The sequence below is a fragment of the Apis florea genome, unplaced genomic scaffold, assembly GCF_048593485.1.
Source record: "Apis florea isolate Af1SG1 unplaced genomic scaffold, ASM4859348v1 contig_3493_pilon, whole genome shotgun sequence".
Lineage (NCBI taxonomy): Eukaryota > Metazoa > Arthropoda > Insecta > Hymenoptera > Apidae > Apis > Apis florea.
In genome coordinates, this window is record NW_028256772.1 from 3,367,990 (window position 1) to 3,392,586 (window position 24,597).

General features: G+C 28.7%; 5 protein-coding genes across 13 annotated transcripts in view; 2 read left to right on the top strand and 3 right to left on the bottom strand.

Moving 5' to 3' along the window:
• LOC100864519 (clavesin-2) overlaps positions 1-18,995 on the top strand; it is a 29,519-nt gene extending 10,524 nt beyond the window's left edge. Inside the window, exons 1-7 of one of the 4 annotated variants that reach the window (XM_086912766.1) lie at positions 8,086-8,119; positions 16,811-17,060; positions 17,185-17,344; positions 17,413-17,474; positions 17,776-17,969; positions 18,147-18,360; positions 18,439-18,995. In XM_086912766.1, coding sequence (XP_086768892.1) covers positions 16,883-17,060; positions 17,185-17,344; positions 17,413-17,474; positions 17,776-17,969; positions 18,147-18,360; positions 18,439-18,644 — 1,014 coding nt within the window. In that variant the 5' untranslated portion in view covers positions 8,086-8,119; positions 16,811-16,882 and the 3' untranslated portion in view covers positions 18,645-18,995. Of the gene's footprint in view, positions 1-8,085; positions 8,120-14,742; positions 15,041-16,380; positions 16,744-16,810; positions 17,061-17,184; positions 17,345-17,412; positions 17,475-17,775; positions 17,970-18,146; positions 18,361-18,438 lie in introns of those variants that run through there. The other 3 variants (XM_003693465.4, XM_086912765.1, XM_086912767.1) reach the window with 3 other exon arrangements.
• LOC100866729 (protein GPR107) lies at positions 3,254-10,581 on the bottom strand. Of its 2 annotated transcripts, none has more exons than XM_003693479.4 (10): positions 10,191-10,581; positions 9,658-9,768; positions 8,637-8,800; positions 8,389-8,540; positions 6,654-6,877; positions 6,435-6,568; positions 6,078-6,345; positions 4,905-5,177; positions 4,643-4,812; positions 3,254-4,418 (listed from the first exon to the last, which is right to left on the bottom strand). In XM_003693479.4, the coding sequence occupies exons 1-10, from the start codon at positions 10,278-10,280 to the stop codon at positions 4,268-4,270; spliced, it is 1,737 nt and encodes a 578-aa protein (XP_003693527.2). In that variant the 5' UTR covers positions 10,281-10,581; the 3' UTR covers positions 3,254-4,267. The 2 variants fall into 2 exon arrangements, with proteins under 2 accessions (XP_003693527.2, XP_086768884.1); XM_086912758.1 differs by having other exon boundaries at positions 3,254-4,430.
• On the top strand, positions 10,497-12,872 carry LOC105735412 (uncharacterized). Of its 2 annotated transcripts, none has more exons than XM_012486400.3 (2): positions 10,497-11,175; positions 11,239-12,872. In XM_012486400.3, exons 1-2 carry the CDS (start codon positions 10,982-10,984, stop codon positions 12,404-12,406), a joined length of 1,362 nt encoding a protein of 453 aa, XP_012341854.2. In that variant the 5' UTR covers positions 10,497-10,981; the 3' UTR covers positions 12,407-12,872. The 2 variants fall into 2 exon arrangements, with proteins under 2 accessions (XP_012341854.2, XP_086768889.1); XM_086912763.1 differs by having other exon boundaries at positions 10,672-10,948.
• On the bottom strand, positions 18,940-21,372 carry LOC100863334 (putative serine protease K12H4.7). Of its 2 annotated transcripts, XM_012486408.3 has the most exons (9): positions 21,082-21,372; positions 20,822-21,003; positions 20,388-20,620; positions 20,175-20,310; positions 20,039-20,105; positions 19,718-19,928; positions 19,503-19,635; positions 19,261-19,430; positions 18,940-19,169 (listed from the first exon to the last, which is right to left on the bottom strand). In XM_012486408.3, exons 1-9 carry the CDS (start codon positions 21,277-21,279, stop codon positions 19,060-19,062), a joined length of 1,440 nt encoding a protein of 479 aa, XP_012341862.2. In that variant the 5' UTR covers positions 21,280-21,372; the 3' UTR covers positions 18,940-19,059. The 2 variants fall into 2 exon arrangements, with proteins under 2 accessions (XP_012341862.2, XP_086768885.1); XM_086912759.1 differs by having other exon boundaries at positions 20,822-21,369.
• A 312-nt stretch (positions 21,373-21,684) lies between these two features.
• On the bottom strand, positions 21,685-24,560 carry LOC100872219 (U2 small nuclear ribonucleoprotein auxiliary factor 35 kDa subunit-related protein 2). 3 transcript variants are annotated; one of them, XM_012486404.3, is made up of 5 exons: positions 24,448-24,560; positions 23,806-24,213; positions 23,127-23,428; positions 22,495-23,037; positions 21,685-22,243 (listed from the first exon to the last, which is right to left on the bottom strand). In XM_012486404.3, exons 2-5 carry the CDS (start codon positions 24,061-24,063, stop codon positions 21,979-21,981), a joined length of 1,368 nt encoding a protein of 455 aa, XP_012341858.2. In that variant the 5' UTR covers positions 24,064-24,213; positions 24,448-24,560; the 3' UTR covers positions 21,685-21,978. The 3 variants fall into 3 exon arrangements, with proteins under 3 accessions (XP_012341858.2, XP_012341860.2, XP_012341861.2); XM_012486406.3 differs by having other exon boundaries at positions 23,806-24,200; positions 24,448-24,548; XM_012486407.3 differs by lacking the exon at positions 24,448-24,560 and having other exon boundaries at positions 23,510-23,831.
• Between the last annotated feature and the right edge of the window lie 37 nt (positions 24,561-24,597).

Below are 24,597 nucleotides of genomic sequence, written 5' to 3' on the forward strand. Positions count from 1 at the left end.
ATAACAATGTTAGTATCACAGTGATTAGATACCAATTTGACTTTCGTTATATGTCTTTATATTCATCGTAAAAACTTTTTATTTAAAATAATTTGTTTATTTTCTTCAATATATAACTGATCTAGCTAACCTAAAATATCGATACTTTACGAAAGGTAAAAATTTACATTTTTTAATATTTAATATTTATATGTTAATCATATATATCACATACTTGTTAAAAAAGTGACACGACTTAAAAATTACGATTTTAGTAATTGTATGATAGTCATATTTAAATTTAGATATTATTCCTCAAATGATTTAATATTATTATATTTTAATATTATATCAATTTATGTTATTTCCAATTCTATACGATGAAATTGAATTTTTTTTTTTATTCTTGGATAATTTTATAAAAATAAAATGCTAGTCTTTTGAAACGATTTTTGATCAATGATATCTAAACTTTTATAAATCTAATTAAATGTAATAAATGTTAATTGCTGATTCGTGTATTTTATTTAAATCGTACGAAATTAATCTAAACTTCAAATATGCTTAATAAGCAGCTACAAATTTGTTCGAAAAATATGTAACTTTGCTTATCGCTTTTAGTGCATTCATAATTTAGCAAACACTACCCATTGAATGTAGATCAGGTGTTTGCATCATGCAACCACTTTCGAGACTAAAGACGGATAAAAGTAACAAAATATATTGCTCATTTTTCGTCATTAATTACATTAATTTTGTGTCCCGAATTTTCTTCTAGCGAAAAAAATTTTTTCCTGCGATCCTTCTTCAAATAGCACGATTTACATAATGTATAAAAATATTTATTTGAAATTTTTAAAATTTAATGCAGCTTTTATTTGACATAAAATGAACAATATTTCATAACTAAAAAAGATAATACTTGAAACAAGAAATGGCAACAAGTGATTCGGGAAGTACAGGCAATCCTTGAATAACACGGTTCTTCATTTTTTACAATTTTAAGAAAAATTATTTTTTGCATTTGTCTAAAATTTTATTATCACATTTATTATATTCTCTGCTAGAGTTGTCACAAAAACTTTTATGAAGGGATTACGTGTAAAAATCTATTTAAATAGAAAGAACTATTCTGTATCGATTTGATGATACATTTGACAGTGTACACTTAAACATGTTAACAAATACTTAACAGTAACATTATTTATTTTTGTTAATCAACAATGACTTTTTTTTGAATTCAGGTTACCAGCAGAACCAGAATGAAATTTATTTAGTGATTTTCAATACACGGAACACAATCATTACATATATATAATTCTAAGTCATATAACACGGAACCAATTAACCGTATTATTCGAGGATTTCATGTATATCGTTGAGGTATGTATGATTATATATCGTTTGATTATATCGTACGTACCTCCAGAAACATATTTCTATACATATTTTAATAGTTTGAAATCAAATAAATATAGATAAAACGGATGAATATTACACTGTCAAAAGTAAATAGAATCGCGTCCTGCATAAATCGTTCGAAGGATTTGAATTTCGACGAGAAAAATGACACGAATGAAAAGATGTTTGAAGCGCGTCGCGTCGCAGACTGAAGTTTTGCGATGAGTTTCGTCGGTTGGATGCCGGGACGCCAGGATACCGGGGACTCTGCAACGCATGCTCCAGGATATGTTACATGACACAACGGATATGTTTATACAGAATTTAAGTAGAATTTCAATGAATCTATCAATGGTACATTAAAACACTTAATTTCAATTTTTAATTTATTAAAATATACAATTTTTTAATCGTAATTACTAAAATTACATTACATTGTAGATTAAAAATAAATATGTTTGTATATATATTGAATATTTTTATAAAAAAGGAAAATGATGATAATTGGAATTTACAAGAAATAATAATAAGAAGGATTTTATTAGAATTTCTGCAATTCATTGGAAAGTACAAAGCGTTTGAAACTCATCTTTCCACCCTCTTGTGCTAGAACGATTATGTCGAACAATTTATTACTCACACACTTACTCCGTAACTTACGATCCAATACCATCTTATTAATGCGAGACTGTCGTATCGGGATCGGAGATGGAACGAGCTGAAATAGTGAACGAGCCATCCTAAAGGTTATTGAACAGTTTTTGAACATTCGCCTTGAGAAAGCATCTTTGTTGAAAAATTTAGATTTTTATTTATCATCGTCGTCTGAATCAATGATATACTACTTTTTTTGAACATAACTACATATAAGAACATATAACAGTATTTAATGCATATAAATTTAAATGATAATTGAGAAATCAATTTTTGATAATATTTCTCCTCGAACATTTTGTTTGAAATTAGGATTATCAAGACTATATAAATATCCTAAAATATACATCTATCTCTTGATTTATTATGCAGATTATTTGTTGTACATAATTTTTATTTTTAAGCAGAAGAAAACTATAAAGTTCACCAATTATAAAAAAAACTGATATAATTTAAAAATACTTTCAGTACTAGTGATGCAATTACAGAAAGATAGGATAGATATAACATACTTTTTTTTTTATCCTTTGAGTCGAGGACTTTAAAACCATTACCATTTTAGTGTCACTCTCAATATTATCGATACAGCATAATATAAGAGTGTAACATTTAAAATTAAAATTATATTTTTTAATAAATCATGAATAAAGTCTTTTCTTATTATATAAAAATTTAAGATAAAAAGTTACTTTTAGTACATTTTTTCTTTGCAATTTTTTTAATACTTTAAAACATTTTATTTAATCAAATATAATATTAAAATTTTATATTTGAGAATTTTATCAATTTTCCGTTCCTTCAAAATTTCGATTCAGCAATACAGCTTTTTTTTTTTTTATTGTAATATATTTAATATGTTCATTATGTCTATAAATACAATCTATGTTAAATGATTATATATGTTCACCATTAGTGGTATGGTTTCATAATTTATTATAAAATATTATCAGTTATCGCATAATTTTTCATATGTTTATACATATATGACAAAATTTTTTATCAGTCGATTTTTTACTTTTTCAAATAATTTTCGAATATTTATTTCTTTTTTTTTTATAGATATGTATATCTATTAATAAGTAAAATCAATAAATTCAAAATCAATAAAATCAATAAATCAATAAATTAAATTTAAAGTTTAAATAATATTTTTATAACTATTTCTTAATTATAAAGAAGTAATAGGAAATGGAAATATGGTTTTGAGGGAAACGAAAGATTTCATAAAAATATCCATTTTATTTTTTTCAACTTCATTTTTTACGTGTCCCTTTTATTACATATAATAAAGTACTAATAATAACAGATATAACGATAATTCACTATAACGCGTATACAGTACATATAATAGTAATAATAACCACAGTATTTCATAATGGGACACATTAAACATTTTAAAACATATTACTTTTTTCTTGACACAATAATTATCTCTATATAAAAGGTTATCAAGTGCTTTACAAAAAATGGATCACACCGAATTTGGTGCATCGATTATCACAAGATTGCTAAAGCGCTCATAGCGCAAGTCCTTCCTTCAAAAAGAAATAAGTTTATCATGGGAAACACAAATGGAAATGTTTCTCCATCTCACTAAATGCCTAAGAAAAATCAGCTACAGCAAGATGCATATCAAAACACGAATTTACTCTCATTGAGCTTGCATTTAAGTATGATTCTAAACATATAATCACATTATACCGCGTATCCAAAACATTAAACTTTTAAAACCATCTATATTAATTTTTTCCAATAACTATAATTTTCTACAAGTAATTATAAATTACATTAAATTTCAAATTACAGTTACATTTTGGGAAGCAGATGATATATGTATTTATATAACAAAATTTATTGTGGAATGAAATATATAAAAAAAAAAAAAATGATATTAAGTGTTGAACCGAACGATTTCTACGTAAAATTAAATCCAAATTAAGATCAATTAAAAATATATACCGCAAATTTAGTATATAAAAAAGAAACACAATATGTGTTCTTATAAATAAAAAAAATTTTTCTGTTGTACAAAATATACAAAACAAATTTAAAGATTGATGATACCTTAAACTACGTATTTTTGTCTTCGTTCGACTTCGAGGTTTTAAACTTCGTTCACACTGGGTGTTACTTTTGCTGGCACTGTTTTAAAATATTAAAAGACAAAAAACGAGTCTTTTACTTTTGTTAGTTTATACTGAAATTGTTATATTACGACTAACTTCTACATTGTTCAGTGGTAATCATGAGAAGTTTCTGTCTTATTAAATAAACAGTCTCTCTCCTCCTGAGTAGATGGAATATCCGAAGTCACAGGCCTTAAAACTTTCGGAACTTTGCTAACTTTACTGAGACCTTCAGTGATACCACTACCTCCAGAAACACTGGAAAAAAGACTGAGATCGTCACATTAGAACTGGTCAAAATGTAAATAATAAAATATAAATAATAGAATAAAAAAATTCCAAAACCAAATTAATCAAATAAAAAAATTTTTACAAAAATAAAAAAATAATAAAATCAAATTCAAAAAAATGGCACTGTCTTTAATATGATAATGAGATTTTTTTAAATACATAAAAAAATATTAAATAAAATGTATACTCACACGACATCCATCTCATCATCCTCATCAGCTTGAATCTCATCGTTAGTTAATGTAAAATATGGATTTGCAGATGCTGCTCGGAACTTATACCCAGTAAGGACAAAAAAGACATATGTAGACATTTCTCGGAACATTTCATCTAACCATTCATATTGAAAAGGTACTGTAATCTATAAAATACAATATCGAAAATAAAATCTTTTTCAAATTAACCAATGAAAAGAAATAACGGGAAATGTTATATTGCAACAATGAAAAATACCTTAAGTAAGTACACTATAATTCTTGTAAAGTAAATATAAGAAAATATCATAATATAGAAATGTTTAAAAAGCTTAAGTTTGCGTAAATTAACAGCTGCCTTGCCATCTATATGCGCAGCTTCTTCTACGTGTTTAATACTCCAAACTACTGGAAATATAATAGCACCACAACAAAGCAAGTCCACAAGAATAAAAACATCTCGCCACGTTTTGTATTCAATATCTCCTTCTTCACTTTCTTCGATTATTATTTCTGCCACGTTTGCTAATACCTAAAAAATAATATTTGTAAGATATTTATCCATCACTCTATTCTTCACTATATTAAATACAGAATTGATTCAATTACAGAAAGAGGATCACTTAAATATCTGTCGTATCATGTTCTTACATGAAAGTGCATATATTCTTATATTTCTTTCAATATTCTTATAAGATATAAAAGAACAAATTTAACGATCTTAAGCATTTCAATTTTCGCGCAATATTTGGAATGATGTATAATCATTTAGCGATTACTATGTTTAAATTATAATTTTGATAAAATTAAAATATCTTCTCTTATTTATATATATATCTTATCTATTTATTATTTTTTCTTATAAACATTAAATGATCTCATCTGCAAAAGATTTCGATCGAAATTATAATAACTGAAGATATCGATCTCTTTATCATTCAAAAATCGTTTTATATTTATTTTCGCATTTCGAGAATCCGAAGGGATATAAGTTCTCTTATAAATAGATACTAACAAATATGCGATAATTTTTATGGAATGTTCAAGTTTTGTATTAGATTAAATCAGATATTTCAAGTCTATTACAATTCATAAAGAATTAAATAGCTTTTTGACTGATTCACCCGTTATATGTAGTATTAGTAATGCGATGTGTTTATATCAACAAAGATAAGAAGTGATCATATGTTTATACTATCACGGTTGTATACGTATAAACGAAATTCTATGTAATAGTAGCAGTTTTGCCTTTTTTTTTTTAAACTATTAAAAATACATTATTTTTTCGATCTTTGCCAATTGATTTTTTACTTGTAATGAAACAATAAAAACGAAAGAAAACTTTAGTTAAATAATTAAAAATTGAGAAAAACGGCTAAATTGCATAAGTGATTTAGGTGATCCTTTTTATAATATCTTTTTTCATACTAACTTGTAATGGAATAGCGATCATAAAAAGTTTCTTATCTTTATCAGCTAAAATATGTTTAATAAATGTCCACCCAGTACCAATTAATACGATTGTTATAAAAAGTACGGCTCCTTTTAACAAGTGTGTAATATAATATAAGATTGCCCAAGCTGCAACGTGTTCTCCTTTCGTTTGAATAAAATGATAATTAATTCCATGGAAGAGTAATGACATTGATTTTAGATATACCAAAACCGCCATTAAATAATGAATTTTAAAAACTGGATGCCTAAATAAACAATAATATGTTAAAAAACGAACAAAAATATTATCATAATTGTAAAAATATTGTTCGGAATTCAAAAAAAAAATTCTTACTTGCTCTTTTTAAGGATATATACCCAGAAACATCCTGACAAAAAAAATAAAAGTGCCATCATAAAATAAAGAGCTGGTAAAGGCATTTCTCCTGCACTTAGAAAATTTCCACTATTTATTTCCGATATTTGTATCTGTAAATTATATTTCGTTATAACATATTATTAATATTTTCAATCAATTAATATCGTGAAAAAAAAAAAAGAAGAAGAATCTTACCGTGAAATCCAATGCAACTTGAGAATCATATTTATAATTTGGACAGTTATGGAAATGAAGATTATAAAGACCCTCTTCTTCTTCAGTAGCGACATACATAGCAAAACTTGTATTATAATATCTTTCTCCTTTTACAATCTGTACCGTCATTGATAAATTTAAAGAACAAGCGCTACTTTCCGATCTGGATTCATATTCATCTTCGGCATTGAGTCTTTCGATATCTAAAAAAATTTTATTGTTAATAAATTAACAATAAATAATACTTTTAAGGGAAAATAAATATATAAATTTATAAAAAATTTCATATGCTAAAAGTACATGAAAGAGTTTTTTTTTTTTTGTACGTATACCAAAAGAACTTAATTGAGTATAATTTTGGCCGCAAGTTTGGGCCAATAATCTCATTCATATGTCATTGCCATAAAATATACTACTGTAGAAGACAGTTACCTAACCAAACCTTCAAAAATAGTTGAGTTTCGAGTTATTTATAAAATTGAGGACGAGTCATGTTAATTATAGCGACTCTCATCTCGGTAGTGTTCGATCGCCGATGTCGCTTCAGGTCCACATTCCATAAGATATCGATCAGAGTCGTTTTTAGTTTCATAATCGTGGAAACAATGTTCATTGAATGCTGAAGAAATTTATGTTGAACAACATATGCATATATTAGAGTATTGAACTCTATAACTTTTATGAAAACTAGAAAGCCGTATCATTATGTTTTTATAAATATTGTATGACGCATTAAAGTCAAAATCAATCTCGCCCTTAGCATTGCACAGTGTTGATATGTTTCTCTGTGATATGTTTTCTCAATGAATAATCAATTGAATGTTAACTGTCAGATGAAATAAGTACACAAGCTCAATGATATACATATATATATATATATATACACACACACACACACACAATTGATTGAAAATGTTTGACGATTTGTATTATCTTATTGACAGGTCGTACATGATTCATTATTTTTTTATCGTGCAAAGAAATGTATACTACATGTACATTCGATATAATTTCTAATCTTTATGATGTAATATTAAATTCTTGTGATTGCTACAATATGATAAAGATATATCATTCAAAGATATATATCTTGTATTATATATATTTTTATATTGTAACAGATAGATTATACAGAAATGAAAATTGTTTTTAAGTATATAAAAATAATATAATCTTTTCAATTTTTTAAATATTATTCATTTTATATAATCAAAATCTTTATGAAATAAATATATATGTGTGTGTGTGTGTGTGTGTGTGTGTGTGTGTGTGTGTGTGTGTGTGTGTGTGTGTGTGTGTGTGTGTGTGTGTGTGTATATGCAAATTAGTAGAACAATATAAAATATGCGGAAATTTCAATGTATCGCTAAGTCACACTTTATCCATTCAACAAGATATTTCCCGCGACTACTTCCTACGTTTGGATGCCTGCCAAAGTTAAGAGTGTAAGTACTAAGACAAGTATTAAATCTTTATCCCTTCATATTAACATCGTTATTCTTTTATATTAATATTTTTTAAATGTTATTTTACAAGAAATCAATATTTATAATTGAATTTAACCAGATATTTTATTCTGAATTCGAATAAAATTTTGAATAATTTTAAAATTTCGAATAATTGATGTAATATTTGATTCCAATAGGAACTTTATTAAATAAAAGTTAAGTTTGTTTAATTAGATTAATTGACCATATTAAAAACTTCAACTCACCATAGGGAGTATAACGTTTTCTTCGTGGAAAAAGAACGGCATCGCTAAATCTATTTGGAAAAGAATCCCTTTTTTCTCGAAAAACTAATATTTTGCTGGAATCTTTGTAAATATGTGCGGTATGTACGTTTCGACTACAATTTACTCTCAACCTGAAACACATTTGTTCATATTAGTTTATATCAGCAAATTTATAAAACAAGTGTAATAATGTATCAAGATACAATCTACAAACGAACGATACATACACATTGTTCTTTAAGTCCATTGTGAAATATATGACTGCGCTGTCATTTCTCTGTTCGAAATCCGGCTTGACGCTCGAAATGTCTTGGAGCACACATCTCTCTTGGTGACTGTCTAAATAAGGATTCATTGCATCGCTCAAGGTTCGATCTAAACTGAATCCAAACTGAATCATAAAAAATACAAATTACAAAGTTAAACAAATAAAGATATTAAACGAATTTAAACAATTTTTAAATAAATAATAATTAGAAGACTCATTAAAGTATTAGGTATCAAATACTTTATTGGAAATTTAAAACATTTTATATTAAAAATAAAATAAATAATGTAGTATCCTTAATTTGTGTATCCTTAATTTACTTTTAATTTTTTTAAATAATAGAAATATTAAATGTTACGATATATCAATATCAAATTACGATATATCAAATTTTTGAAAATATCGAAATGTATCGAAATGTTATTTGATAAGCATATATACGTAATTTTTATAGTAAAATATGTATAGTTTGAAAAAAAATAATAAATATTATTAAATCCCTAAAATAGAAATATTAATCAGAGAGTGAAAGAATTTTTATCGAGAGCATTTAGTATAATTTTTATAGAATAATTCATGACTTTTCATATTTTTTGTCTGATTTTAATACTCTAGGTAATCAAATTTTCATACTTTGAGAGCTTACAAGAAACCGTTTTACGTATTTAGCCATTATTGTCTTACAATAATGATTGTGCATTTAACATGCAATATCCTATATAAGTTTATTCTATTTTTCGAGAAACAATAGTTGATTAAATTAAAGTGACGGCATTAAAATAAATGTATAAATATATATATTTTTATCAACAATTTCATATGATATTTCATATGTGTTTAAATATAGATATTCAGAAATAATTTCGAATATTTTTCCAATAGTAAATTAGAGATAAGGAAAATGAAAACAGGTGTCTATAAATGAATGACGAAATAATTTTATGTGAATATGTTCACGTCATATGTCCTTAATTACTTACCACAGCATTCTCATCAAAAGGTTCAGCTTTGAAGTTTGTTAAATTTACATCGAGAGTACCTCCCTTATAGAAACCAAAGGTACTAAGAGAAATATATCGCCTTACATCTTTCTGTAACATACAACATTCATAAACACATACATATAAGCGAAAAGAAAAGTTCCGTAACCTACAACTAAGGAACGAGAAAAGAAATTCTTTTCAGAAATGATAGTTTATAGATAATCATTAATTATGATTTATATGTATAATCTAATTTTTTATTAAGAAGAAATTTTTTATATTGTTTAATATACTTGCAATCGCTTAGATAGTAATTTTAAAATGTAAATGTCGATATAATATTGCAATATACTGTTCGTTTACATAATTTATCACTTTTTTGCAGCTTAAAACTTATCGTATTATATGCAGAAACTGTATAACGCAATTAATTTTATGACCGGTTAAATAACGATTGACGTAACAAAAGAATTCTAATAAACTAATTGGTAAATATACTCGCGTTATTGCTGAAGATTGCTTGTACTAACCCGTATTTCAAGTTTGTGAATTCTACCCGTTACTAATACGAATATTGTCATAGTCCAAAGACATTGTATCACTAATCGTTTCGATTGCATTTTTATTATTTTTCACCAGAGAAATGTCACATCACGAAAATACAAAATAATCATATCTACAATACTCAACCTTCACTCATCGATACATGAGCAGAAACTGAGCTTGAACAGCAGGAATATATTTGATGAACGGAACGTACGAATTGAACTAGGCGCAATTTTTAAAAGTTTTTTCATTATTAGCAATTATTGGTTTTCTTGTCATTATAATATAATATATATACGTTGTTTATTATAAAAATTCAAATGTTGATTGAAATTCAAATATAATACAATACAATATAAAATAAAAATTTGCCAAAAATTATAATTATATACAATTCTATATAATGTTTTTAAAATAATAATTAATAATTAAAATTACAATTGTAGATAATCATATTTAAAATATAGTATATGATTATCATCAATCTTCTTATGTTTATTTAAACAGAATATTTTGAATTGTAACGCTGGCTTTATATGGATAGTATTTATTTATTTTTAATTGGAATTAAATTTTATTGTTTTAATGTTACTAGACTAGAAATTTATAAAAATATAATATTATTTTAGTAAATTGTTTAAAATATATAATCTAAAAAAAACTACAAACTAAATACATGCAAAAATAAAAAAAAACAAAATATTATTGGGGTTATGTTACATTTGTCGATTTGAATATTTGAGTTGAGTATTATTATTTATATATAACTATTGATATGGAAAAACATTTTGCAGCATTAAAATTATTCGATTCAGATTCTGATAAAATATTAACAGAAGCACTTAATTATTCTGAAACGCCATCTTCTCATCGAATTTGTTTAAATCAAATTTATCGGTCTAAAAGTCAGTCTAACTTGGTTAGACAATATAGTTATGAACAAATTTTTAATGAAAATATAACTTCAAAGTAAGAACTGTTGTGTACAGGTAACAAAATGACATAAATAATTAATATTCTTTTTTATTTTAGACAAATAAATTTACCAGAATTTGCGCAAACCGGCAATAGAGTTATTAATTATCAAACAATGGAATTTTATTATAGCCCGAATAAATCTCTTAATAGACAATTTTCCAAAAGTAGTAATATATTACAAGCACCAAAATTTGTTTTAAACAAAGCATCAAATGAAATATCTTCTAGTTCAAATAATATAAATGAGTCAAAGTCTTTGTATTGTCCTATAAAAAATACAACAACAAATGTGACAGATACCAAAAAAGAAGTTGAAGACTTATCATCCACAAAATTAAATGATTGTGAAGAAGTACATACTGTGTCAGAAGATATTACAAAAATTATAGATGAAAAGACGTATCAAAATATAAAAAAGAAGTTCAGACCATTAGTAATGAAGAATAAAATTGCTCAAAAAAAAAAAACAAATATGTGTTATTATGGTTGTTTAACTTTAGCTATATTACCAATAATTGCAATCATATTTGCATTACTGTTAGATGTACCCACATTGTCTTCTCGTGCTATGATTTTCTCAAAAGCTAGTCAAGAATTACAGCAAAAAATACATGGACAGGAAAATGCAATTTCACAAATTATTAAATATTTAAATCAAGATTACTTTCATTTGAATGTTTTATGTCTTATAGGCGGAACAGGAGTTGGGAAATCTTACACTATCGATACAATAGCAAAACATTTTCCTTTTAGAAAAGCAATTCATACATATGATGCACTGTTAGATTATTCTATGGATATGAACACGTTAAATTCATTACCTTCATATCAATTATTTATTATGGAAAATTTAAAAATAAAAGATTTGGATGTCTTTTCTAACATATTAGATGTGCTAAGTCAAAAAAAAGATAAATCTATTACAGTAATAGCAATTTTTAATGTAGAAGAAATAAATGATAACTTAGAAAGAAAAATAGATTTAATACAAAGTACAAATAAAATTCAAGAAATATTGATTAGGAAAAAAATTGATAGTTTAATTGTTCCTTATCAACCTTTGAGTGAAGAAACATTAGAGACTTGTATAATAGAAGCAGCAACAGCTAGTAATTTAACACTTACATTGGATCAAATAAATGAAATCAAAGAAAGTTTATTACAGTTTGGCAGTGGTTGCAAAGGAGCTTATGCTAAGGTACAAATTGTTGGTAAATACTAAGGGTCAATTATGAATTTTTTGAAATATACATTTTCTTTTCTCTAAGGAAAAAAAAAGAAAATGTTCAAGATAGACTAAAATCTATAAATTTTGCTCAAGATAATTAATATTTTGTATTAATAGAAGAAATATTTGTATGTTTTATACGTTTCTATAATAGATATAATATTGCTGTCATTTATAAACTAATTATTGAATATCAATCAAATATAAATTAATATATCTTTATATTAATATCTCTCTTATATATTATTTCATATAGTGTTATCACTTTTATATCAATTAAACAGTACATAATACAGAATTACAAATTAAATTATTTTAAATTTAAAGAAAAAATATAATTATATTATTTTTTTACATTAAACAAGAATTGATATATGTAAATTCAAGATTTTATTTTCCATAATTTTGAAAGAAAATGTACTTTTTAATCAGAATAAACAGAATGAAATGTATAAATAAAGTATTTTAGTTTTTTTTTTCAATGAAAAAATAAACAAATATTTTAAACTTAGCATATGATTCTTATAGCAATATTGTTAATCATGAAAATTAATTTTTTCTTGAAAAAAAAATATCGATCACTATATTTCATCGATAAAATAATTATACGATTATTCCATTCGATAGATTCTATTTTCAAATCATCTTTAATACAAGTTACAAATTGTTGCCAATATGCAACAATGATATCATATTTATACATACAAAAAATATATATACTTATGTAATTCTTATATTCGATCCATAGATTTGCATAAAAAAATATATAGATTATGGAATATTGATTTTCTTGTAATAGGTTTTTATAAACAATCGAGAGTACTAATTTGATACAGTCTATTATATTCATATAACAAACCTTTAATTAAGACATTATCAAAAAGTCAGATTAATAAATCTATGATTTTATGTTTCTTATTCTTATTCTTTTATATATAAAAACAACGATTGCTTCGAAAAATGATGTAAAAATCGAAAATTGATATTTATATCATAATAATATGAATAGAGCACTTTTTATTATAATGATGAATAATTTCTTAATTTTTATATTTTGGATTGCAAATCCTCAAATATTCATAATAAAATTAATTTTTTATTTGTTTTTTCAGAGTTGTAATTCAAATCAATATAAACTTAATATAAATTTATACGTAAATATATTTTAATTATATATTAATGTATAATTATATTATATATGTATAATTTTTTTATATATATTATAATGCATATGAAGAATATGAAAATACGAGTTTTTCATTAAATATGATACGACTTATTTTTTTGGAAATTTAACAGTACATTTACATTGTTTTTTTTTTTATCAGTTATAAAATTACATTGAATACAATTTGACCATATCATGAAGGATATAACAAAATCTTCGATTTTTCTCAAGATTCATAATATTTCAATTCGTGTGACACAATATTCCATAAAAAGTTATATCCACATTGTATCTTGTCTTTCAGAATATAATTGTGAGGATACAGTAACATTTCACTTTCTGATGGCAAATGTTTGAATCATTGCGTGTCAAAGCTTAGTAAGAAAACACCACCGAAGCAACTGTTACGTACTATTTATGTCAGTATAATCGTTACTGTTATGCAAAACCATAACAATCTAATTCGTAATTGTATATATATATATATATATTCCTTGTTTTTCCTTTTTACTTTAAAAATGCTTATTCTTTAATAAATGATGCTTCTGTTTTCATTACACTTTCTTCTTCCATTCGATTCTTGAAAAACTTTTTCAAGAATCAGTGCAGAGAATATTTCAATAATATTTCTTTCTCGTTTGAATTACGATTAAATGTGTATATAACATTTATCACAATTGACATTTATTAATATTTAAAGCTGATACGTTAATAATTAATATTTCTAAATTTCTGGTATAATAATAATAAACATTTTCTAATAAAAAAAAAATATATATATATAATTTCCTGTTACGTATAATGATGATGTAAGGTAGAAACAGTTACGTGGAATTATACAGTGATGATTAGAAAATAAGATTACGATATTTATAATTATGCGATTATACAATTTTTGGAAAAGAAAAGAAAAAAATAAATTTGCTATTAATCAATCATACCTCGTATAGCGATACGTTTAATTTAAATTATGACATTTAACAAATAACTTGGATTTAACTTTCATTACTGGACAAAACTACAATTTTCGGAAGTTTTGCAAGACTTGTACAAAAGAAAAAGAAAGGGTCGTTACGAAATTAACCACTATCGTGCATCGTTTAAGTGAACGACGACGCTTGTCTACTTACATCTATAAAAGACGAGCAATTAGATGAACTATGGTATTCAATATTTATGCTTTATTGCAAAAACAGAGGACAGTTTACTCGCGTTTATTTACAGAAATAAAAGACGAAATTATCGATTAACTTAAAGAAGAAAAGTATAAGAAAAAAGGATCAATTTGTCCCTGAACGTATATTTATTTCTTTGTTCTGTATGTGGCGGCATAAGCCACCACAAGGGTATCGAAGGCGGAGCTACAAGAAAGGTGTAACTGGAAATTATAAAAGAGCGGTCAGTAGTCAAGAGGAGGCAGTCTCCTTCAAGTGTTCACCTGCGCGACTACGTTACGTCGGGTACGTTATATTTCTATAATTCTATTATTTATCTGTAATAAATTTTTAATTAATTACATTTTTTTCCCCGTTAACAATCAAATTCTAAAAAAATTCTCAAAAATCGAGCGATTTATTTATATAAACGTTGAAGATAAAAATCTTCAAACAAATTGCATTAAGTGTATTATCATCGTGTCAAAGATTTTAATTTTCGATTTATCTTCTTCTTTTAAATTAATTTATTTTAATTTTGATTCATCGAAAATCGCAACTTTTTTTTTTTTTTAAAAATTAATTTCTCCTAATATCTCATAAAAGGTCTCTTACGTTATAAAGTAAACCTTACTCGTACAACAATTATTCGCATGATAATTCATTCAACGCGTGTCAAATTTTAATCACGTCGCGCGATGAAGCAGTTCAATCGTTTTTCTCGATGTGCTTACTTCGTCAAACCGATGTCGCAGGAATTTCAAGAAGCCAATTTGTATGCCGACCTTGTTTTCGGAGGTCAGAAATTCTAAAGGCCAAGGGTACGGGAACAAATTAGTAACATTGAATCTATAAAATAAGCATATGAAGTCTATGAAACGTAATATTTTCAATATCATCGATCATCAATGATATTTTATTTACTTCGATAATTAATGAAGTACGTGATATACAAATATACATTGTACTCACACGTTTTCAAAATCTTTCGTTCTCGATTTTTTATCATTTTTGGGAAAAAATTTATCAAAACTTATTATCACTTTCTCCCACGATCTTTCATTTTATCGATTTTAAAATCGATCCAGATTGCAATTGCATTAAAAGAAAAAGCAAATCACTCGATCTGTTTGACATAATGCTTTCTGCGTATGGGGTGAACGGCATGCGGTATCATAGTACTTCAACAGTAATAATACGATAAGTAGTACTTTCTACGCGGAAGTGGTTTATTTCTCTGGTTACTCGATAACCTATTAGCTCGTTAATGTACACGCGCAAAATTGAGACTCGAATAAATAATATAAATAAATAAAAACCGTGCGTCGATGACAACCTATAATATAACGAGGGGAAAAAAAAAAAAAAAAAAGGAAAATTATTAAATATTCGTTTAAACTACTTTTTCATTTAACTATTCAAACAAACCGTCGAATCAGAGTGAAAAATGTTAAAAAATTTTCCTATCTTTCTATTTCGATCCTGTGCTCGATTTCGAGCACAGATTAGAAAGAGAGGATCGTGAGAAAACAAAGAGAGATTCAAAATTGTCACTCGGCATTAAGGACAAGTCGAAAACATAATCGAGTTGGCCGATCTCTCGGTACAATATCGGGGAACAAAGATGGACGCGCAACTGGCCGATTACATAATCGGAGAAAGTGGTTGCGAAACTAGTCACTCACCACATGTTGCTATCACGGAACACGTAACACTTGGCTGGTATTCGTGGATACTTGGTCGAGCATTATATCATAAAGAGACGAAATTGTTATGTCATGAAATCAACGTTAACATTACTGTTGACCAAATCCTTACGAAATTACGGGGAGAATGCATAAACGCGTTACGCGATCAAAAGAAAGCGTACTTACTCGTTTCTTCGAGTAAAACGCTTGTTTGCTACGGCGGCTGAGATGTCGAGGGAGCAATGTCAGCTGTTCGTCCAAGGATATACGGTTTTTTTGTTTTTTACCTGAAAGAAAATATCTGCAATGACCTTGACACAAGTATTATCCTTGAAAATGGATAAAAATTAAACAGGACTTTCCGAAATGACAAATGATTTTTTTCCAGAATCTGTCAGAGCGGTCGACGAGCACTTGGATAATAAAAATTTAAAAGCCGAAGGTCGAAATATTAACGAGAATGGGAACAGCGGTCGAATGGGTAACAGCGGAGGACGCATACGAGTGCACCCTCTCGAAGGAGACGCAGCAAATCTCGAAGGAGGAGCTGAGGGAGGATAAGAATACCAGGGACCAGGCCCTCGAGCAGATACGTAACTGGATAAAATTGAATCCGCGTATTCAGAATTGTCGTCTCGGTGAGAGAATCGTTTTTTTTCCTTCCTTTTTTCTTTTTAAGGTATCTTTAAAAAAAAAAAGATAACGCCTCGTTACGTGGACACGCGTGATCAAATTAATCTGTCGGCGATTCTCGCTCGACAGACGCGCGATTTTTGTTAAGATTCCTAAGGTGTAAAAAATTTAACGTCCCAATGGCGGAGGAAGCGATCGAGAGATACTTGCTGCTGCGCCAGGTCTACCATCCTGCCTTCAACAATTTGGACATCACGGAACCAACGATGGAGGAGCTGTTGTCTTTGGGGTAAGATCGATGAAACGGGGGGGGGGTAACACACAAGTGTGAAACAAGTGTATAATCATATTTTGCAGATACCTGTTCGCTGCACCCGGACGCGATGCCAAAGGCCGACGTGTTATAATTGCCAGACCAGGTAAACTCAGTCCAATTTGGCTGTCGTGGACAATGATCGTTTTCATGATTGCTTTCCCCTCACTTTTTTTTTTTTTTTTTTTTTACATTTCGAAACGTGACGTTTCTTAAAAATTGCAACGGAACGATATGCAACCTGTTTATTTATATCCGTGCGTATTTTTGTCGCGTAAAATATGCTGAGGAAACACGAAGGCACGATAAAAAAAAAAAGAAACGAGAACGAATTTTACGAGTTGCGCAATTGCAAAACACGTTTCGTTCGCGCGTAACAATATTTACTTTCTGCCACGTGCTTTCAGGTGTCTTTGATCCGCATAAGTACACGAATGCTGATATGTGTAGAATTCACGCGATCACTTACGAGTGTTTGATGGAAGACGAGGAAAGCCAAGTACGAGGTTTCGTCCATTTCGCCGATGGTGCCGGTGTTAGCTTTCCGCACTTGACCCTCTTCACACCCAAGGAGGCTGTCCGTATCGTGAAAAATGGCGAGGTATCCGAATCCGTTACGAGCCATCATTTTTCTATTGTCGAAACGCGAATTATTGCACGCGATAAAAACTCGTAAAACAATGTCGTGGTTGGAACGACATCTTTCTGTTGTTCGATCACGCGTTGTAAATCACGAAGAAGAAGAAGAATTTTCAAAGGAGCGTATGGTAATTTTTAGCGGACGATACCGATGCGGCATAAGGAAGTTCACGCGATCAACACGCATCCATCTTTAAAATTTGCCCTCGACTTTGGTATGTCACTGATCTCTGAAAAAATAAAGAAACGCGTGAAAATTTACACAAGCCTCGAAGAAGCGATCAATCACAAGATGGACACGAGTTTGCTTCCCAAAGAGTACGGTGGCACGATGCCTATGAAAGAGATGATCGGTAAGTGCATTCCAAGCTGGTGAGTAGAGAATAATGGGGAAAGAAATTTGGAGGTAACAAAAAAAAGTTACTTTGTAGAATTGTGGAAGAAAGAATTGCTCGACATGACGCCAACGTTGTTGAGCCACGATAAAATGCGGGTTAATTTGGAATTGTACTCGGAAAAGGCTCGAGAGGGGGCGGTTTCGGCTTTGAAACAGGGTTTCGGGTGTTCCGACATTGGGCCCAACGATTCGACCATGTACGGGATCACAGGCTCTTTCAGGAAACTCGAGGTGGACTGATCGCATTGATCGGTGGCTGCGCATAACCCATGTATCGAAATCCAGTTGGATATTCTATTGTAAACTTATTCTATCTATTGGAAACAATGTTATCAACTTTTTTATAAGTAGTCATTAAATGTGAAATCTCGTTAAGATATTGCTCGTGGCAGTGTAAAAAATGGCAGTGAAATTTCGATCTCGTCAATGCAATGCAATTTTGCGGCCGATAAATTTTTTTAAACCAATAATTGTATAAGTGAAATTGTAACGAAATTAGACTTTACGCTCGGTTAATTATTGTAAGTTCATTGCATTTTAGTTGTTTGTAAATAACATATATATTTGGAAATAAATATATATATATATATATATTTTTTCTTACACTTATATTAATGGATCTCTTTTATTTTAGTAAGTAATCGGGCGAGCAAGTTTAAGAAGAGATCCAACCTCCAATTATTTCACGTATCTTCGCTCTAGCTCGAGTCAGATCCTCGACATCCGTATCTGAATCGCTGTATAAATCGCGGCAGTGAGACGATCCTGGAAGTAGACAGGAATCTATCAATTGATCGATAGATTTAAAATAACTCTTTTTAAAAAACAAAAAAAATCACAATATGCTTGATATTACCTTTTATAAGCACAGCCGGGGAAAATGTATTTAAATCTTGAAGAACGGACAGAGCATGCCACGGATCAATATCTCCATTTGTAAATATTACATTTCTCAAGTCTGGCCGTAATCCTCCATACATTATATTTGTTCTTTTAATCCTGCTATTTAAGAATTCGCCATTGTAACTGCAAGACAAACAATATATCTTATCTCTGAAGATAAACAAATATTTAAATAGTTGAAAATATTTGACGTACTATTCGCCGTATAAATCTTCGCAAATATTTGTAAAATATAGCAACGGAAATAAGGATCCAAAAATTGATTTCGTTGAATTCGTTGTTTGGTAATAACCGTATTCGGTGCACGTCTGATAATACCACTGTCTCACTGTATTTAATTTAATGTAAAAAATAAAATTATAAGCAACGAGTAATTCACGAGGCAATGTATTATGGTATAATGTGCTTACTTATATCGGATTGGGCGTGCCACGTTTCGTTCCTGTAAAGTGTGACAAACTTTTCGTAATTGTTTTTCAAACACTTGTCTTTCCTCGACACGAAATGCGCCAATCTCTGAATGGGGCTGCCCAAATATGAAGCGGTCATGTTCTCGCAGCAAGAGGCGATCTTACTTCGGCCATTTTCTACTTTATCGTACTGTACCACGCTGGCGAATTTCTGAATATTCAATAAAATTTAATATTAAGATAAGATATTAACACTTTTTCTAATTTAAACGATATCTTGTTCTCGAAACAAATTCATTTCGAGATAATGAAAACCCGTACCTCTGCTAAAAGATTACCAAAGTGTCCCAGATCGTTGAAAGATTTTACATTTGGCACGTCGCACAAGCTATAACGTATAATTTAGATGTCATATTTAAATTCATTTATCCCTATGAAATAAACGAATGACAATTACTTGAAATATTGTTTCAATCTTAGCGGGCCATCCTCGGTGTATAATAATTCCTCGACTTCATCGAACGCAGTTTTTATTTCGTCGACGCATTTTTGACTGTGTTTACGCAGTGATTCGGTCACGACTTCGTAATATTCTAAAAAAAAAAGAAGAAGAAGAAGAAATTGTTCTTCTTTTCTCCTGTAAAACGAAATCCAAGGTTTTATTCTTTACCATTAAAATCGAGTTTTGCGAGAACTGGAGCGCTACTGGCCAATGCACCCTGAATGAGATGGGGATACTTAAGTCTAGCCCAAGAGGCCACGCTTCCAGCGTAAGATCCGCCAAAAACAATTACGGTACTATTTCGCCGATTTTCATCCTTCTTTTTCGTTTTGATAAAGTACGCTAGATCGGCAAGTGCTTGGTCCACGCTTAGATACTGCAAGTTTCTCGAACTAGTGTCGCTATTTAAAAAAAAAAAAAAAAAAAACATTAGTAAAGTTTACTGTTTACGAAGAAATCTAAATATCGTTCACTTGATACAGAATGAAAAATCAAAATGTCAAATTCGAGATTCGAGAATTTGAATCAAATTTTTGTTTGATTTTGTTTGATTGATTGTAGCAAATGTGTATCGTTTTCGTGGATAGAGGCAATACTCATACTTGGTCGGTTTACTTTTGCCGTAATAACGATGCTCGGTGTAATACATGCTCGCGTTGTATTTAGATGCAAGCTCGTACATTAAACCAGCCTCTAAGAAGCCCCTAGATATTGCCCATTCTCCTCCGATCATGATCAAAATTGGTCCATTTTCTTTGAAAAATCTTGAATTTTCAAGATAACGCTGTCGAAACACAAGATGTAGAAACACGGGTAAGATCGTCTGTTCAAATCGTAATTTCATTCTATATATAGAGTATACCATCGACCAAGTACGGTTGTCCCGTGGATTGAAATGATCTAAGGGCTGCTGGATCCATGCTTCGGTAATATTTTCCTGAATCGCTTTATTGAGAGAGTGCGGTTCTTCCAAACCGTGAAAATGAAATCCGTGAAGACCGACACCGTGACCGAGATGATAAATACAACACAATAAAAATAGGGAACTTAAAAAATTCATATCGATTTGAAATATATCTATTTAACGGCGGAACAATTTATGAAACACTGTTGAATAAAGTGTTTTACGTGATTATTTTGTTGCTCGATATCGAGATAATTAGTTCCTCTCAGAGATTTTAAAATTAAATTGGAAAAATTTATCTGATAAGACATTGTCCGATTGAAGACAAGAAGCATATGTAATAGATCCATCAAAAAAAAAAAATATCGAATTGTAAACAAGGATATCGGTACTCGAAAGATAATAACTATCACTTAAATATGTCTCATGTAGCATGATCAATATTTCACCAACAATGTACGTATGTATATTTATAAAATCATCTTGAAAATTCTGTAATAAAAATTGATTTTTGAGAAGGAGAGAAGAGAGAGGAATTAAATATCAGTTTTGTATCAGATATAATACCTAAAATAGCTTTATTTTCATTTCAATACCTAAAATAGCAATGCTTAACAATTAAAATTCGTAAAAAGAATAAATTGCGATAAGTATGAAACATTTTATTGTTAAATATTTTACGATATGAAAATCGTTACGAGAACTAAAATAATATTATAATAATTATGGATATATCGATTTTGTTCTATATTCTCAGTTTCATTCCTTAAAACCGACATATCCATAATTAGTTATAACATCTCTTTGGTTCTTAAAAATTAATAATTTTAATCATAATCAATATATAATACATAGTTATTTTCGGGACCTTTTCAATTTTTGTCTAGAACTCGATCTACGATGTTTTCTAGGTATTTCATCATCATCGGAAACTCTATCTTTATCAGATTGCTCGTATTTATCACGCGTCGATTTTTGTCGAGAATCTCTTTCATCGGAATGATGGTGACGTTTTTCAACGGTTTTCGAACGGTGTTCTATCTCCGGTTCCGGAGATTCAGACCATCTCCAATTTTTACCATTCTCTACATCGCTGCCATCTTCCCACTTTGATTTATTCCTAAAAAAAAAAATTAAAGATTAATAATATATCAATATATATTATATTTATATATTATATATATATATATATATATATATATATATATATATATAGATTAATAATAATATATATATATATAAAGATTAATAATATATCAATATATATTATATTTATATATTATATATATATTAGGATATATAATATACATTAAATACAATAATAATATATAGTATGATAAATAATAATACGTAATAACAAATCCTTAATACCTATGTTCGATTTTTTTATTGCTTGTAACATCTTGAGAGGATGAAGATAATTGTTTTGCCCATCTCGGTGGGCTTTTGATATCGTACTCGTCATGAGGATTTTTAAAAGTGTGCAAAAAATTGCAAGCCCTTCCTTTAGGACATTTCGACATTCCACACACAGCACTCCTCCATGATTTCAAATTAACAAATTCACAATTGAGCTGTCGACCAGCATACCATCGACCTTTTAATCTTCTTAAAGCTCTGGCAGCTTCTCTTTCGGTGTAATATTCAACATATAAGTTTCCTCGTAAATGAACTTCGGTATTACAACAATATTTTAAAGTTTTTATCCTTCCAAATGATTCCAATTCAGGAACTACGTCTTTGTAGAATTCACGAAAGTGCTGTCGTGTCTCTGAACTTTCAAATTCGAGTGCGATATCCGTATCGTATTCCGCGCAATTTTTCTCCAAGGAAAAATGTGTATAAAAACTAGGTACTAGTATCACTTTGCTCAAACATACCCTACGATGATTTCTTGAGCAAGTATCACCATACCTACAAATATGTGTTTGACTTTATAAATATGATACTTAAAAAAGATTATATTATATAATTAGAGAAAAAATGACTTGTATATTATTTACCTGCAAGCACCAGTCTTTGTAAAAAAGGGGCAAAGCTCTTTACCAGGTTGACTATCGATAACTTCTCGCAAGGCTTCCGGAGTCTTGATCCCATTATCGATATAGTCGTCGATTTCTTTTAATAGCTGTTCCCGTTGTCTAATCTCCTCTTCTCTTCTACGTTTTTCTTCTTCCTGTTTTTTGCGAATTGCTTCCTGTTTCGCTTCGAATTCTTGACGTATTTTCGCTTCCTGTTCCAGTTGTAACTGTCGAGCTTTTTGTTTTTTCTCTTGTAGAATTTTCCATTCTTCTTGTGCTTTTACCTAAGAATATTAAATATAATATAAAACACTGTGGATACGGTTTATTGTTAAAGTAAGTTTGATTGTTTAGTTTATAGAAACCATGTAGTAACTAGCAGGCTTTGGTATCCACATTTTAACATTATTTTCAGGGTTATAGCAAAAATTCTTGTGAAATAGTGATACATTATTCGATGATGATTAATCGAACGTATGCTATCGATCGTGAAAACAAAGTAATTTCGATAACATGACAACATACGCGATATATCAATCAATTGGTTAATAATTTTCTTATATTGAAATAAAAAAGAAAGAAAAGGAAAATGAAGTTTGCAGTTGCAAAAGAGAATTTATCAAAATTTCGTAAATATCTTTTGATTGTTTTATAAACTGACCTCTTCTTCTAACCATTGTTTTTCCCTTTGATCGTGCTCTTCCTTTTCTCGAGCTTCTTTTTCCCTCTCCTCAATTTCACACTGTTCTAACCACTTTAAATATTCCGCGCTTTTTACAAGTGCTGCCCTCAGTTGTTCCTCGTTCGCTTCACGTTCAGCGGCCGCTTTACGACGCAGACGTCTCCGATGCTCTCTTTTCGCTATTTTACGCCACTCCTTATGACTCTTTTTCGTCAAATGACTCCCTTCCATTACCATACATTTTTCAAGAAAATATTTGTGTTATCTCCGATAATATCATAGTATCACGAATTTTTGACACAAGTTGAAGCGTATCTGGTAGTCGATGCCAATAAAGAAATGGCGGACCACACGTGCACGTCGCTGTGCTATCACTGAAACAAAAAGCTTTTAATCCGAATTAATTCTTAAATTTTTAAATCATTTACAGATTTATATAAAATAATATTATTACACGAAATTATATATAAACTAAATAAATACATTTAATAAAATAAAATATATTATTATTGTTAATACTATTAAATTATTGAATAAGAAATAAGAAAGAAACAATAAAACAGTTTCTAACATTCTGAGAAAAAAATAATTTTCTATAGAAATAATTTCTGAGAAACTTACTCAAAATTGATTTATTGTTTAAAAAAATTCTTTTTATATAATTCATCGTATCCATTAAATACATAATACATGTGTACTTAACTAGGACAGTTTAATGCAAGATAAAAGTTACTAAATAATACACAAAATTATTACCAACTTAAAAATTTT

Bases quoted from the DNA above. Each gene is read 5' to 3' on its own strand.
- LOC100866729 (XM_086912758.1), bottom strand. From the start codon at position 10,280: ATGCAATCGAAACGATTAGTGATACAATGTCTTTGGACTATGACAATA. The intron at 6,569-6,653 runs GTAAGATTCTTC...TATAATTTACAG, and splicing joins AAGTTGCATTGGATTTCACG to ATACAAATATCGGAAATAAA. The intron at 4,813-4,904 runs GTATTTTTCATT...TGTATTTTATAG, and splicing joins TTATAGTGTACTTACTTAAG to ATTACAGTACCTTTTCAATA.
- LOC100863334 (XM_086912759.1), bottom strand. From the start codon at position 21,279: ATGAATTTTTTAAGTTCCCTATTTTTATTGTGTTGTATTTATCATCTC. The intron at 19,929-20,038 runs GTACGGGTTTTC...TTGAATATTCAG, and splicing joins TTGGTAATCTTTTAGCAGAG to AAATTCGCCAGCGTGGTACA. The intron at 19,431-19,502 runs GTACGTCAAATA...TTTGTCTTGCAG, and splicing joins GAAGATTTATACGGCGAATA to TTACAATGGCGAATTCTTAA.
- LOC100872219 (XM_012486404.3), bottom strand. From the start codon at position 24,063: ATGGTAATGGAAGGGAGTCATTTGACGAAAAAGAGTCATAAGGAGTGG. The intron at 23,429-23,805 runs GTCAGTTTATAA...TAATATTCTTAG, and splicing joins AACAATGGTTAGAAGAAGAG to GTAAAAGCACAAGAAGAATG. The intron at 22,244-22,494 runs GTATTAAGGATT...TTTTTTTTTTAG, and splicing joins AATAAAAAAATCGAACATAG to GAATAAATCAAAGTGGGAAG.
- LOC105735412 (XM_012486400.3), top strand. From the start codon at position 10,982: ATGGAAAAACATTTTGCAGCATTAAAATTATTCGATTCAGATTCTGAT. The intron at 11,176-11,238 runs GTAAGAACTGTT...TTTTTATTTTAG, and splicing joins AATGAAAATATAACTTCAAA to ACAAATAAATTTACCAGAAT.